The 16,686-nt window shown below is 33.7% G+C and overlaps 2 protein-coding genes and 2 non-coding genes across 4 annotated transcripts; 1 reads left to right on the forward strand and 3 right to left on the reverse strand.

The window, feature by feature from the left end:
• Positions 1-228: 228 nt before the first annotated feature.
• nifk (nucleolar protein interacting with the FHA domain of MKI67) lies at positions 229-3,696 on the reverse strand. Its single transcript, XM_058787241.1, has 6 exons — positions 3,463-3,696; positions 3,055-3,183; positions 2,381-2,489; positions 2,086-2,297; positions 1,470-1,529; positions 229-1,203 (listed from the first exon to the last, which is right to left on the reverse strand). Exons 1-6 carry the CDS (start codon positions 3,574-3,576, stop codon positions 1,018-1,020), a joined length of 810 nt encoding a protein of 269 aa, XP_058643224.1. The 5' UTR covers positions 3,577-3,696; the 3' UTR covers positions 229-1,017.
• Positions 1,274-1,400, reverse strand: LOC131547597 (small nucleolar RNA ACA64). The gene has a single exon (XR_009272974.1). It is a non-coding gene; the product is annotated as a small nucleolar RNA ACA64 (small nucleolar RNA).
• On the reverse strand, positions 2,573-2,696 carry LOC131547596 (small nucleolar RNA ACA64). Its single transcript, XR_009272973.1, has one exon. It is a non-coding gene; the product is annotated as a small nucleolar RNA ACA64 (small nucleolar RNA).
• Positions 3,697-4,165: 469 nt separating the features above from the next.
• On the forward strand, positions 4,166-10,340 carry si:dkey-219c10.4 (high affinity cGMP-specific 3',5'-cyclic phosphodiesterase 9A). Its single transcript, XM_058787838.1, has 14 exons — positions 4,166-4,409; positions 5,409-5,570; positions 5,694-5,745; positions 5,818-5,920; positions 6,270-6,412; positions 6,504-6,563; positions 7,060-7,237; positions 7,712-7,834; positions 7,911-8,003; positions 8,362-8,429; positions 8,520-8,622; positions 9,122-9,226; positions 9,695-9,841; positions 10,053-10,340. The coding sequence occupies exons 1-14, from the start codon at positions 4,322-4,324 to the stop codon at positions 10,227-10,229; spliced, it is 1,602 nt and encodes a 533-aa protein (XP_058643821.1). The 5' UTR covers positions 4,166-4,321; the 3' UTR covers positions 10,230-10,340.
• Positions 10,341-16,686: the final 6,346 nt, after the last annotated feature.

Below are 16,686 nucleotides of genomic sequence, written 5' to 3' on the forward strand. Positions count from 1 at the left end.
TATATATTTAAATTGTATCTGGTAAACATTTTTTATTTTATCTTCTTTCCTTATAATTTTAACTATGCAGAAACCAATCATATGATTAGTCATTACAAGTGACAAAGCAATTGAAACTAGTGATTGATATATATATATATATATATATATATATATATATAAACCAAGCAACAATACAAACCAGCAAGACAATTTCAACTGTTTGGTGAGGGGTCTCAATCTGCCATTACTAACAGAATAGCTGACTAGTAGCAAAATAATACAAGTAGCAAAATAATACAAAAGTATTTCAGACTATTTAAGTAAATGCAAATCACTGTTTAAACGAGTGAGAATAAAATTAATGAAACTGAATATATTAATTATACTGGTTCACTTAAAGCAATTAAAATATGTGCTAATAACACAAACAAATGTTAATAAATATTAAGGAACAAATGTTAAAATAGCTTGCCATATCATTAAACTCACGACGATGGAAAACGACTCCTGGCTCCATCTAGTGGTTATTTTGATAAAAGCAGTTCCACTGATCTCCATTTCTTCCATAATACCTCTCAACTTACATGTAAGCACATTCATAGTGACAATTTACACAAAAAATGTATTCATTCAAAATAGCTTTGAAAAGCAATAAAGACATTTATTTGATCCCTTTTGTGGGTTAAGCACGTTTTACCAATATGTCTGAAGATAGTACTGGACAGAATACATAACACCAAAATAATGTGTCAGAAACACATCCATCCTACCATTTAATTTTCAAATGAAGAATATATATTGTATATTACACAGTCAATCGGATTTTAGACCACATTGTACCCCACAAAGGTAATCGGTACATCTGCATAAAACACCTCAAAACAGATGCCTGATAATCAGGATAATGTTTGTGATCCTCTTCTCCAGCCACAGGGGAGGACTGATCTAATCACATACAAATGGCTCAAACAGTGAGTCCAGTGTCCCATCTAAAACAGGGACTGAAGTCTTTTTATTAGTCGTTAAATTCTCCTTTTAAGTCGTATGCTCCTCTTTATCCTCTTCATCTTTATCAGACTCTTCCTTGCCATCTTCCACATCCTCGCTGTTTTCTGGAACGGATTTGGCTTTGATGATTATTTCGTCATCAACATCATCGTCCTCAACTCTGATCGACTTCCTCCTCTCCAAAACTGATGGGGTGCACACTGGAGTGACATCCTAAATGCAAATAAATCGTCTTTTAAACACTAGTAGCATAATGCTACATATCCTAGTCATTTTCTACAGTAATTGTTGGCACATGGGTTTCATTGTGAGTCACAGTGACTGACAATAAGCTTAAAATGTACCAGTTTCTGTCGGCACAATTATCTTACTTCAGTCAATGGATACAACTGAGGTAATTTTCAGTCTGTGCCAAGCATATGCCCACAAAATCAGTGGATAAAACGTATAAAAAAACAATTTGAAATACTTAATCTTACCTCACTGCATACTGAAACATCGGCTTCAGGTTGGGCTTTCTTGGCAGGAATCTGAGCTGCCTGAAAAAAAAGGGGAAAAAAGACAACATGGTCAAACTAAAATACAACAAAAAGCATCTTAAAGGAATAGTTCACCCAAAAATAAAAATTGCTGAAAATGTACTCACACAATCCAAGATACATGAGTTTGTTTCTCCTTTTGAACAGATTCAGAGAAATTTAGCATTACAGCCCTTGCTCACCAATGGAACAAGGACTGTTTCACTGGAGGAAGTGTTATTAAAGTGGTGGTCAAAATATGAGATAAAAAACCTTAATGAGTATTGTCACAAACACGCAGCTTTTCAATTCACTGAGATTAAGTGATGGACTGGAGTCATAAGAATTATTGTTATTTTTATATCAGCTGTAACTCTCATTCTGATAGCACCCATTCTCTGCAGAGGATCCACTGGCGAGCAAGTGATGCAATGCTAAATTTCTCCAAATCTTTTCTGATAAAGAAACAAACACATCTACATCTTGGATAGCCTAAGGGCGAGTACATTTTCAGCAAAAATTCATCTTTGGGTCAACTACTCCTTTAAATGTTTTGATTAAAAAACACAGTACTTACAAATCCTGGGAAATCATAGTCAATGCCCTTTGTCGCCAGTCTCTTGCGTAGCTTAGACTCTTTGCTTAAAAGCTTTGAACCAAGTTTCTTCAGATCTTTTTCCTTATGTATTTTGTTATAACGAACAACTGCAGGCTGCGTTGGCTTCTTGAAGACCAAGCTGGAACCTACAAATAGCTTTTCATGGACCTTCTCAGGTGGCATCACATGACCTATACAGGACAAAACACAGTAATGTTTAGAAAACATTATATAAGAAAATATACATGCAAAATCCTTTACACTCTCAACTCACACTTTATAAGCCGTTCTCCGATAAGGTAGTTGTTCATGGTCTCTGCCACAATCTTAGCCACCTCATCACACTCAAACTCCACAAATCCATAGCCTTTGCTCGTTCCAGTCTGTGAAAGAGGAGAGTTTAATAACACTTGCATTAAAATCTTTAAAGCAAGGTATTATCCACTAATATGACTCTATGTGTTTACAGTGTTGGCACATTGGTTTCATTGCACAACAACAGAGTTGGCAATAAGCAAAACGTACCTTATTGCTGTCTGCACAATTATCTTCTCCAAGGCAACAAATGCCAAAGATAATTTTCAGATTGTGCCATTATTATGTTATGTTAAACGGATAAATTGTGTACATAGTCAGTTCTAAAGTCATTTGAAAATATTTGGAAGCCATCCCAATGGGATCAAACACATTTTCTTTAAGAATCCTATAAAAATCAAATAGGGCCTTATTGAGTTAACTGAATCCAAGAGGATCTTATGCGTTTCATTATGGAATTCCTATTAGAACCCTCAAATTAGTTTCAAACAATATAGAACTTCCATCAGAATTCCTTTTTTTGGATTTGTATTCAGCACTTCATTAATACTTTTAATATATAATTTATGAATCGATTGTGTTATAAATACAGTGCTCTAACCCAATTGTTTGTGTACTACAAGAAGATCATACCTTTTTACTCCTGGAAACTCTTATTCGTTGGACTTTGCCAAACTGTTGAAAGTAAGATTTTAACTGAGGTTCAAACAGTCCTCGAGGCAGATGACCAACATAAAGCACTCCAGGAGAAAGCGACTGAACCTGAGGGAATATAATCAATATTATATTCAGTTCAAAATAATAAAATATGCAAGTCAACTAACGTTAAACAGAAATAACGTTTACGTCAAACAAAATTGAAGAACGTGCAAGCTTTGTAGAACAAATTGGTGTCGGATTAAGATGTTTCTTCAATTCAAATAACCTAAATTTGGCTATTAAAGATAACTAAATATATGTCAAATTGAACTTAAATCATTTTTCAACGCGAAGATAAATGATGGTTGGGCTAAACTCGAGCCACATGGTCAGGCGTCATACCGTTTTAGGGCGATTCTTTACTTGCTGAACCTTCTTCTGAAACTCTGCTTCCTCCTTTGGATTCAAAGCCAGTAGGTTTTTCGCTGGTTTCTCTGATGATTTGCCTTCTGTCATGATTAAATATAAGATTGATAAACTAAATATATCTATACGTTTCTGACCTAGTGTCGTGCTATCGCTCCTAAAACCACGTTGTGCTTCGTTCAGGAAGCTGCTAAGATTCAAGAAGACAATTCACAATAAAAGTCCACTACAAAATAAAAGTCCACGATATTTACTTTTATTTTATTTTTTTATTTTGTTTTAATAAAATCATTTTTATTCTTTGCTCTCATTGTTCTTATGATATATGTTGATACCATAGGTTGCTATTTTATAGTTATGCTTTAATTAATTAATATTTTTCATCTACTTAAATTAAAATACTAATACTACTAATAAAACTTTATTGTTTGGTTAACTTTTGCCTCACTGGCAGTGTGGTTTTACTTTGTTTGCTTGTTCAGGTTAATTAATCGTTTTACTATTTGCAAAAAAAAAAAAAAAAGCACTGATTTAAAATTTGAAAGAAAAAAATACATTATTAACACTAATTGTTGTCCTTTTATTAAAAATACATTTAATAATAACTAAATCAGGTGCAGAATTAATAACTTTCCAGATCAGTTTAAGGGATCATTTGCTGTATCCATATTAACAGAAATCCAGAGCAGGGTTGAGGATGAAAGGGGATGGACCCCACACAGATGGTTTAAAAACGGGGCGGGGTTTTGAATGAATGATAGGCTGAATCACTGATGTAACACTGTACACACACATCGATCAGCAAAGGTGAGAGTGCAGCAGATTATCACCTGACATGGCAACTAAAATCATTTATTTTACTGTGAATGGAAGACCAGAACAAGCTGAGTTTCCCATTGACTGTCCTGCACAAGATGTTAAAGGTAAGGATTGTCTCAAATGATATATTTCTTCTAGTCTAACTAGAATTTTATAGGCTACTTTTTATCAAATGTATAATATTCTTTTATATATATATATATATATATATATATATATATATATATATATATATATATATATATATATATATATATATATAAATGTCATTTTGATGTGCACACAGAAATATAACTCAAAGAATTGTTGTTTATTGAAATGAGATGAATGTTAAACTGCTGAACCAATAATGATAAATGAAGTTGATTAAAATTAACTTTAAATTACATTAACGTAATGTAAATTATTCAATATATACTTAAAATATTTAGGTAAAAAGGGGTTTGTAAAAGCAGCCTTTAATTTGTGGATCAACATCAAATAGAATTTCTTATATGAAAAGGGGTTTTTGTAATGACCAAATTGGTTCTCTGCCCTCATTAGCCTTTATTCTGCTGAAAACAAGCTTGAGGACTGTTCTCATTCTCAAGGGCACTGAAAACAGCCAGGCTTCTTTAATCAGGTCCTCTCAATTACAGCGAGCCCGTATGAAGAGCTATTCTGTTGACCTGGATAGCTAATACAACACAACAGATTACCTCATATTTTAATCTTTATTTTTTGGTATAAGACTCCTGTCTCTAGAGAACTATCAGGCTGCTAATTAACTTTATATCTTCCATACTGACTCATTGTGCATGGGTGAATTTGTAGTCACAGATTGTGAGTAAGAAACAAATAAACCGTCATACTTCAGTTAGACAGCTTGAGTCACAGGTGGTGCTGACAGTCAGTCAGTCTTCAAGTGCCAAGCAGTGCCCTAAAGGAAACATATGGCATTTTCAGCATTAATCACTCATATTAAAATGCATTAATTGCATGACTTGAGCAAGTTTCCATGTACCTCAGTAATGAAGATGAGAAATGTGATGATGAAGTATATCTGCAAGATTAACATTAATGATAAATGTTTGTGTGTGTGTGTGTGTGTGTTTGCATCACAGATCTCTTCCGAGCTGCAGCTGAGGCAGGACCTCATGACATCTTAAAACTCTATAATACTAAAGGCAATATCATTAATATTTCCCCACAACTGGCTCCAAATAGTCCGCACTCCTGCTATAAACTGGAAGTGGTCGCTGCAGACTGTAACAGTGAGCTGTTAGGTATTCTCCACCTTAGCACTAGAGCGTTAGAACTACTGTATTGATAAACTTATGAATAAACATAATGTGATAGACGCCACACATAACCTCTATATTCGGATCATGTTGAACTCTGTCTTTTAGATTCCGATCTGGCCGTTGCTGTGGGATTTGACCTCTCTTCTATGGAGAAAAGGTAAGGTTGGGACACATTTGAAATGAGTTATTTTACCCCAAAACCGAGTCAAATAAAATGACTTTTAAACAGGTTACAGAGCCTGGAGAAAAGAATCCTAACTGAAGCAGCAGAGACACCTGCCATTGTGTATGAGATGAAGAGACAGGTGGAGTCATTCAGAGAGAAACTGGAGGTATGAACGCTGAACTACTGCGTCCATCTGCACCGTTAAGGGAATTTAATGGATTACATATATAGCTAAATATTTTCACTAAATTTAATATGGTAATATTTAAATCTTAATATTTGTTATATTTTAAGAATGCATTCAGTTGATCAAAAGTGATAGCAAAGACATTTATAACGTTACAAAAATATATATATATATATATATATATATTTCCATAAAATGCTGTTCATTGAACTTTCTATTCATAAAATATATATATATTTTTTTTTCTACAGATATATTAAACAGCAAAACATTTTCAGCATTGATAATAATAAATAAATGCCCTATAACATGATGTCTTTCTCTTTAGAGTGTTGAGCACCTGAGCTGGTTGGGACTGTTTAAAGACATGTCAGAAGGCACCCACAAGCCCTCCCCCTTTTACCATAAAAGAACCCTCCGCAAGACCCGCGAAGAGTGTGAGCATGTCAGGGAAAAGTTCCTCCAAATGAGGTGACATTCCCAAAATTCATTTTTTAGAAAATAAAAATAAAATAAAATAAAAAATAAAATAAAAGAATTGCTTATGATTTATTTTCTCTAGTTCTCTGGAGGTTTCTGAAGAGGTGAGACAGTATCTTAAAACACCAACCTTTGATAACTGGTAAGTTTTTAACAAAACAAAGCATGCTAACAGAAATGCACATACATTTTCTTTTCCTTATGTTCACCATACAGAGTAGTTTTTGGCAATTCCATATCATTATTTAACCCAAACATGACTTGTTTTTGTAAATAAATGGAAAAGAGGAGTCTTCACAGTAGCTGCAGCCACATCAAAGTCCTGCACCTGTCATACATGAATAGGAAATTGTTAGTGAAGCAAAGCACAGCACTTCTAAATTAAGCATAAAGAACATGGTGGAGATCAGGCCTTTCATCTGCCCGAAGGGCCTCATATTAATTTCAATGGTCCTGCTTGAGGTTTACAAATCAAAAGCACTTCTTGTGAGCAAAGGGCTGGAGCTCCGTGTTCATTAATGCAATAGTCTTCCAAGTGGACTTGTTGAAACCAGGCTACAGCTTCAGATTAATACAACAAGATATGATTCCGTCTATAAAGGGGTTAACAGGAAAATAAAGATTTTGTGCTGTTGTAGGCAATGGGAGGATGCTGAGATCATGGTGCTGCTCCAGGTGATGTACTCAGATCTGGATTTCATCTCAACCTTCAACATTGAGCTGGATGTACTGCAGCAGTTTCTTTATGAAGTGTACCGACGCTACAATAACATCCCCTTCCACAACTTCAAGCACTGCTTCTGCGTCACTCAGATGGTAAGAGTGTGTGCAATCAGCCTCAGGATTTCTTCCAATCACTCCAATTATCCACTTCTCCATCTGCTTGATTAATAAATGTCATGCCCCAGACAGCCATCATTTCACTCACAGCGCCGCTGCCAAAATGTCAATTGTAATTTTACTGGAATCAGTTGTCTGTTTTCTTTAATTGTTCCATTAAGTCTCTATCCACAGGGTCATCGTTGTAGTTTACCAAAGCCATAAAAAAAGAGAAAATTATAGTGCATGTGTTCATGTTTTTGAATGTCAGTGAAGGTTGAAGGTCAGTCATCTGTCCATCCATCCAACCTTGTGGGCCAATAAGATTTAATTAATAATGAAAATCTTTCTAAAAAAAAAAAATAAATGTATGCATATATAAATACACATATATATAAATTTTAGGGTTTCATCGACTGGCCCAATAGGAAAAGTGCTGGCCACTAATATCTGGGTCCATCTGTTTGTCAGATGTATGGACTAATATGGCTAACAGATCTCAGAAGCAAGATCGACAGTATTGACCTCCTCGTCATGCTAACCTCAGCCGTCTGTCACGATCTAGATCACACCGGCTACAACAATGCATACCAGGTGAGATAGCTGCTGTCTCAATATCTGCTGCTTTTCAGTATGCAGCATAAACTGATGGAAGTATCTCCTGTTTCAGATTAATGCACGCACTGAGCTCGCCTTGAGGTACAATGACATCTCCCCACTGGAAAATCACCACTGCGCTGTAGCTTTTGAAATCCTGGAAAAGGTAAAAACTTTGGTTCTTGATAAAAGTCACAATGGTAGGCCTAAACTTTATAATTTGAATGTTTAAGCTTAGACTTTGAAAATCTCCTAGACGTACCATGATATAGAATGTTCTGAATTGATGTGACTTTTTCATTTTTTTAATGTAAAAATGCATTATATTTGATAACTGACAATAATTTGCATGCTGAATTGTAATTGGTCTTTTCTTTCTTTAAAATATTTAACCATTAATAGTCATTAATATTTTATACTAGCATATTACTCATACCACTTCTGTACTTTGCTATGCAGTATGCATGTATAGTATGACTAAGCACATTTTCTATATGCATCAACCAACATTAATTATTTTTCAGAGTGAAAGCAACATTTTCCGAAACCTGCCGACAGAGCAATACAAAAGAATAAGAGAGGGCATAATTAAGTATAGTATTTACTCTTCTATAATCTCCACAATCATATCTATATCAAACCAAACACTAGGTTAAATCTGACCAACTTCTCATCACTGCAGGTGTATTCTTGCTACTGATATGACCAGGCATACTGAGATCCTCAACAAGTTCAAAGCCATTCTCCCTGTGTTCGACTTCAGCAACAAAGATCACAGAGATGTGGTAAGAACAATGACATTCATAACGGTCATTCAGTGATCAAACCCAGAAGGCCTTAGCAAACCTATATGTGACCCTGGACCACAAAACCAGTCTTAAGTCACTGGGGTATATTTGTAGCAAAAATCATTAGGAGCTTAAGGAAAGATCATGTTTCATGAAGATATTTTGTAAGTTTATTACCGCAAATATATCAAAACTTAATTTTTGTTTAGTAATATGCATTGCTAAGAACTTCATTTGGACAACTTTAAAGGTGATTTTCTCAATATTTAGATTTTTTTGCACCCTCAGATTCCAGATTTTCAAATAGTTGTATCTCTGCCAATATTGCCTAACAAACCATACATCAATGGAAAGCTTATTTATTCAGCTTTCATATGATGTATAAATCTTAATTTACACTTAAGACTGGTTTTGTGGTCCAGGGTCACATATTAGCAGCTACATTAAACATTCAGCTGACAATCCACTTGAAGGCACTTCCTGTCTTCTTTAACAGTTGATAATGATCATGATTAAAGTAAGTGACATCTCCAATGAAGCGAGACCCATGGATGTGGCAGAACCATGGCTGGACTGTCTGCTGCAGGAGTTCTTTAATCAGGTAAACATTGCTAACTTTTTATAATAAACAAATATCTCCCAGTGTCATGTTGGGAGCAGTGCAGTACGATTTTTATTTTAAACAACAGTATTTTGTGTTTTTATTAGTGGTTTCAAACAATTAATCACGTCCAAAATAAAAGTTTTTGTTTACATAATATACGTTTGTGTACTGTGTATATTTATTACGTATATATAAAAGCACACACATACAGTATATATTTTGAAAATATTTACATGTATTTATTTATATTTATATAATTTATATTATATATTTAAAATATAAACATTACATATTTTTCTTAAATATAAACATGCATGTGTTTGTATGTATATATACATACATAATAAATATACACAATATATATTATTTAAGCAAAAACGTTTATTTTGGATGCGATTAATCTTTGACAGCACTAGTTTTTATGTTATCTAATGTAAAATGAAGAGTTTTGACATCTTTATCTAGAGTGACATGGAGAAGTTGGAGGGTCTTCCTGTCACTCCATTCATGGATCGAGACAAAGTGACCAAACCGTCTTCTCAGACTGGATTCATCCGCTTTGTTCTCTTTCCTCTCTTCATTGAACTGGCCAATCTTTTCCCCTGTCTGGAGGTGAGAAAGTTCCTGGGAAATCTTACACTTTAATAAGACACCATACACTTTAATAAGTCAGGAGAACTAAAACGATTTGAGGTAATCAGTTACAACAAAAATTTAAAGGCAAAGCAGCACAGACAAAAAAAAATCTAATTTGGTTCTGTAACATGTCCACTTACTGTGTGAGGTTAGTGACATTTAAAGACAAACATTTCTAACCTTACAGCAACACATCATTGACCCAGTGCGGAAAGCTCTGGATTATTACACAGAGATGGAGAAAGCTCTGGAGAGGGAGAAACAGAACCGGGCCCAGAGTGACAATGTGGTCAAGCCCGGCACCCCAAAAGAGCCAGAAGCTCATCCAGAACCTGGTGGGACGACAAAAACAGTCAACCTGTAATCTAGCCTCACACTGTTAAATGTTCATTCAATAATCAAAATGTAAGTTGAGTTTCAGAATTGTGCTTTAAGGATTAAAGTAAATGTATTAATGCTACGTTAACCAGCTAAATATACCGTGTATATATATTCAAAAGAGGGTTAAATAGTTTCACTAAATATATACAGTGGAGGCCACAAAGTAATAATACTTATATTTAGTCTTTTTCAACTTTCATTACAGATTCAGCATAAGCTGAATGAAAAGTTCAGTTGAAAAATTTAACGTGAATATCAGAATATGTGGTATGTCACACGTTTGCTTTAATGACAGCATCTGGAATAAAACTAATCAATAAAAGTAATAAAATCACAGTGTCTGCTGAAATTTTTATTTATTTATTTTTTATTTACAATTTTTTATCATGAATGTAGTGAACATGCACAGCTAGCCCAGCAGATGGCGGTACTAGAAGCTACAATTTCATAGGCATGAGAGAGGGAGGAGGTTATAAAGGGAACTGTACCATTAAATTATGAAAGAGATTGTCACTGCTATGTACATTATAGAAATTGTTATAAATATTGACTGAAGTAGGCCTGATGTCACTGATTCTACTGTGCATCTGGAAATATGCTGTTAAAGAGTTGAGGGTCAAAAACACAAATCATCACAGCACTCTTTTTACATTCAAATTTATTTTACAAAAGAAAACTTACTTCATTTTACACATCTATTTCCCAAAAACCATATAGTGTCTCTTTAATCTGACGATGCAAATGGAATATTATGCATGCAGTTTTGTATTTCTCTCAAATACCGTCCTGCACAAGTAATACCCACAATTCCATTTGAACTCCATTTGAAGCCATTAAGTTGCAGAGGCAGGTAAAGCATTAGCATGCAGCACTGTACACATTTGCATAGTAAATGGCTATCACTTATTTTGGATTAATTTCTCATCATCGTTTACCAACATGTCATTGCATGAAACAGAACTTTGACTGAGGGAAAAAAAAAAAAAAAATCTATTATTATCAGGAAGGAAGGGAAAAATTGTTTTATCGGGGCAGTGGATATTGGAAGTACATCATTTGTTTTTTTACAAAATGAATTAATTCTGATCAGTTGCTGACAATTCACCACACACAGAAAGACATTTAAAACTAAATATAGGATGAAAATGCTTAACACACTTTTTAATAAATTAAATCCACAGCGCTCTCTCTCAAAAAGAGGCATACAAAGAAATCTTCTGTTTGCAAAAGTTGGAAAAAAGAAATTGAGCATGTACCTTATTATAAAGTTAAGGCATAAAGTTACTGGCAGGGAATGTATTGACTGAAACTGAAATTATTAATAATACTAATAATAACAGCAATGGTGGTCCTGAGTGTTGGCTACAATACTGACACCAAAAGTGACCGAAGGACCTTAAGGTTATGGAACATACACCAAAATTTGTAATTCTTTACAAATAAAGTTATGTACATATAGGGGGGAAATAAATATATATCATATAGGATGTCCACAAACAGAAGGAGGTTTCATAAGGAGACTAAATAACGTCTAGATTAACTTCTAAAAATACTGAAAGTGTTATTTTAGGCATATGATCTAATAGTTAATAGAAATAATAATAATATAATATGAATACTATTTCAGAACAATAATGTCAACTGGTTCCCAATTAGCTCTTTATACATTTATAATGTAAACCCTCACATTCTGTATGATTCAGAGAATGTTACTGGTTTAAACAATACAAGTGAATAGTATGTTCAAAGTTTATAGTTTATGAAATATTGCACACAGACAATGGAGTGGGCAGGAGAAATGGGGTGGCAGTGATCAGAGAATAAGGACACTTTACCCAAACTACATTAACTTCTACTGGCCCCTCAACTGCAGCAAGAAACGTTTAAAAAACGTTTACTGAATGCTTTCTAATGCTACGTACCGTATATACTGAAAATAGCCTACGGACAGATAGAGTTTCTTTCCTACTGGTTCTGCACGCGGCAAATCCAGTAGTTTATTACTATCAAAGCTACCTCTTCAGAACTGCTCACAGATTCACTTACAGCAGAATGGAAACTGGATAAATCCAATCATTTCCACACCAAACGTATAGTATTAACACTCAGATATGATTAAACCTCAACTATATGAAGCCACTGAAGGATATGGACCAAATGCTTTTTGCAACACAGTAACTATAAAACTGAATCGACACTGCTTTTGTTCTCTCTCTGAGCATTACGAACACACAACAGCGATCTCTGTGAGAGGAAACACTGTACAACACAACACAATTAAGCTAATCGAATCAGATTGCGGAATTGTTGTGATTTGCAGTACTAAGAAATGAGTCGAGAAAAATGCAAACGTCAAGATCCAAACAACATTTAAAAAACTGCGCTAGCATCAATTCAAGCATTGTCTGGACTGTTCATCAAACATCATTTAGCATTTTTCATTGAATAAATGACAATGGAGTTGGTGAAATATCTAATACAATAGACAAAATCTGATGTTTTTTTGTCATAATCAATGTAAGCCAGCAACACAACCAAGTAGTTTTGCACATGCAAAGGCAGGAATGACACCTGATTTGTTCATCTGAGCACTTCAGTGTGTGTGAACAGCTTTTGCAAACAGGCCTGATGAAAATAACTAATTTACAGAAAAAGCCTTCATGCAAAACAAACAACAGTTTTTATGTTGAATCTTAGTCTGAAGTCTAATTTTAATTCCAATACTTAGTGTCCCTGCTACGGCAACCAGTAACTATACTATAGGTCAGGCACACACTAAATAGTTCAAGACTAGTTTTATAAAGCTTACTAGAACAGAGGAACTTTATGGTGATCCACAGACCTGACTAAGGGTAGGTTTACACGACAACAGTGTACAAAAAACAGAAATGTTTCGCGTTTTTGAAAAGGTTTTGTGTACAGACGACAACATTTTCAAAATGATCTGTTCACACGGATTCGCTAAAACAACTAAAAATGCTATATTATGCATGCCAGGTAAGTATAGTTGGTAGAGATGTAACGGAGTGAAAATTTCTTATCACGATTATAGTGACCAAAATGATCACGGTTATCAGTATTATCATGGTATTGTTAAAATGTGCTGGAGATGTTCAAAAAGTACTAACACATAAAATGACTTTTTGTTTGCATAATCACTAAAACAATAACATTACCAATGATGTTCGGATTTTAAATGACAACAGTTTAATAGCATGTTCAAATATCTAATGTAAATGTTCAAATAAAGCTTTGAAAAAGTTTTATAAAAAGGTAAACCTCACATTTCAGCCTTTAAATATAGAAAATTCAAAATGATAAATGATTATATGTACTTTATCTGCTCCATAAATAACTCTACATAATTTATTTGAATTGTTTAAATGTGTAGAATCCACACAAGCTTCTTTTTGGCCAGACTAGACACTGCACACAGGCTGAATGTAAATATAAGTCTCTGTAAATCCACTCTCTGACACTAGGTGGCGCTTCATAAACTGAATTACAGCCGTTTCCGTAAACTCCGCGGACAAAGCAGTATTGCGATTAAGAACACTTCCTTTAGGTATTACATGGGCGAAGATGAAAACAAAATGCCATCGAATCGTTTCTGAAGACAGTCAGAACCTTCAGAGGTACATTCAATTAATTCATTCATATATTCATTTGTATAATTCCCTCAGCACTCTTTTAAAACCTCCCAGCTTTTCCGCCCAATTTTCACTCAAAACGAAACTACTTTGCGCGCTGTGAGCATGTGAGACTGTTACTTAAAACTGTGCTTTATGCTGGACAGTATTTTTTTTATTGTGAGTTGTTCAAATCGCGGTAATCGAGTATGGTTTTAATGATAATTTAAATATGAAACGGTATTAACCGAGGGGAATTTTATCATGATTTATCGTCAAACCGGTAATCGTTACATCCCTACACTGTAAAAAAAAAGTTGAGCGAACTTTAAAAAATTATTAATTATTATTAAAAAATTTGAGTTTGCTCAACTAATTTTTTGTGGGAGATTCTCAAATTTTTGTTGTATAAACTTAAAACGACAAGTTGAGAAAACTCAAAAATCTGCTGAAGCTGGTTGCCTTAAAATGTTTTTTTACAGTGTAGAGTTAGCAATGTCACTTTGTAAAGAAACACTACGCAAAACACATAAAACACTTGCACATCACCATTATAACAAATTCATGTTTTTTGGTTTACACAGAGTATCGTATATATAGTATAATAGTATCGTTTTTTTAAACTTGCACTTTGATTTCAAAAGTTTGCATTTTCAGGCCCCCAAAAGGCAGTTTTCGTCTAAATGAAGGGCCAAAAGCGCTTAAAATTTCAATTTTAGTTGAAAATTGTGTCGTGTAAACACTCCCTCAGTGACAGAATGGATTTTCACTCAGCTGCCATATATTTCAATGACACAGGCTACTGTGCCATTTCAATCAGAGTGTCATGAGCTCACCCTGAGAATCTCACAAAACATGCTCAGGTCACATTTCACCAAAAATAAATAAAAATAATAAATAAATAAATAAAATACATATATATATATATATATATATATATATATATATATATATATATATATATATATATATTATTATTAAGAAAATATAGTTGATTTGGACAAGTTTTTAATTTTTATTATAATATTATGTTATTGATAATTAAGCACAATTTACCCTTTAAATTCTTATTAATTTCCATAATATGTATAGCGTTTTTAACCCATTATCCTGAATAACACTATTTAATGTAATTATTGAAATTTAACAAATACTATCATGATGCATAATTCTTTCACGTTCTTTAAGTTTTTATTGCAGTAATTAAAATAGAGGAGGGCATGCTTAATTTTCATGAAAATAATGTCACAATTTGAGTCTTAATTGTCCTAAAACAGGCTTCATTGTATTTATATCGATTATATTTATTTTTATATTTATATGATTTTTTTTTAATTCAGATTTTGGGTGAAATATAATCTGTAAATCTTATAAGCCTTCATGCAAAACAAACAACAGTTTTATGTTGAATCTTAGTCTGAAGTCTAATTTTAATTCCAATACTTAGTGTCCCTGCTACGGCAACCAGTAACTATACTATAGGTCAGGCACACACTAAATAGTTCAAGACTAGTTTTATAAAGCTTACTAGAACAGAGGAACTTTATGGTGATCCACAGACCTGACTAAGGGTAGGTTTACACGACAACAGTGTACAAAAAACAGAAATGTTTCGCGTTTTTGAAAAGGTTTTGTGTACAGGCGACAACATTTTCAAAATGATCTGTTCACACGGATTCGCTAAAACAACTAAAAATGCTATATTATGCATGCCAGGTAAGTATAGTTGGTAGAGATGTAACGGAGTGAAAATTTCTTATCACGATTATAGTGACCAAAATGATCACGGTTATCAGTATTATCATGGTATTGTTAAAATGTGCTGGAGATGTTCAAAAAGTACTAACACATAAAATGACTTTTTGTTTGCATAATCACTAAAACAATAACATTACCAATGATGTTCGGATTTTAAATGACAACAGTTTAATAGCATGTTCAAATATCTAATGTAAATGTTCAAATAAAGCTTTGAAAAAGTTTTATAAAAAGGTAAACCTCACATTTCAGCCTTTAAATATAGAAAATTCAAAATGATAAATGATTATATGTACTTTATCTGCTCCATAAATAACTCTACATAATTTATTTGAATTGTTTAAATGTGTAGAATCCACACAAGCTTCTTTTTGGCCAGACTAGACACTGCACACAGGCTGAATGTAAATATAAGTCTCTGTAAATCCACTCTCTGACACTAGGTGGCGCTTCATAAACTGAATTACAGCCGTTTCCCGTAAACTCCGCGGACAAAGCAGTATTGCGATTAAGAACACTTCCTTTAGGTATTACATGGAGCGAAGATGAAAACAAAATGCCATCGAATCGTTTCTGAAGACAGTCAGAACCTTCAGAGGTACATTCAATTAATTCATTCATATATTCATTTGTATAATTCCCTCAGCACTCTTTTAAAACCTCCCAGCTTTTCCGCCCAATTTTCACTCAAAACGAAACTACTTTGCGCGCTGTGAGCATGTGAGACTGTTACTTAAAACTGTGCTTTATGCTGGACAGTATTTTTTTTATTGTGAGTTGTTCAAATCGCGGTAATCGAGTATGGTTTTAATGATAATTTAAATATGAAACGGTATTAACCGAGGGGAATTTTATCATGATTTATCGTCAAACCGGTAATCGTTACATCCCTACACTGTAAAAAAAAAGTTGAGCGAACTTTAAAAAATTATTAATTATTATTAAAAAATTTGAGTTTGCTCAACTAATTTTTTGTGGGAGATTCTCAAATTTTTGTTGTATAAACTTAAAACGACAAGTTGAGAAAACTCAAAAATCTGCTGAAGCTGGTTG

This window comes from Onychostoma macrolepis, chromosome 09 (assembly GCF_012432095.1).
Source record: "Onychostoma macrolepis isolate SWU-2019 chromosome 09, ASM1243209v1, whole genome shotgun sequence".
Taxonomy (NCBI): domain Eukaryota; kingdom Metazoa; phylum Chordata; class Actinopteri; order Cypriniformes; family Cyprinidae; genus Onychostoma; species Onychostoma macrolepis.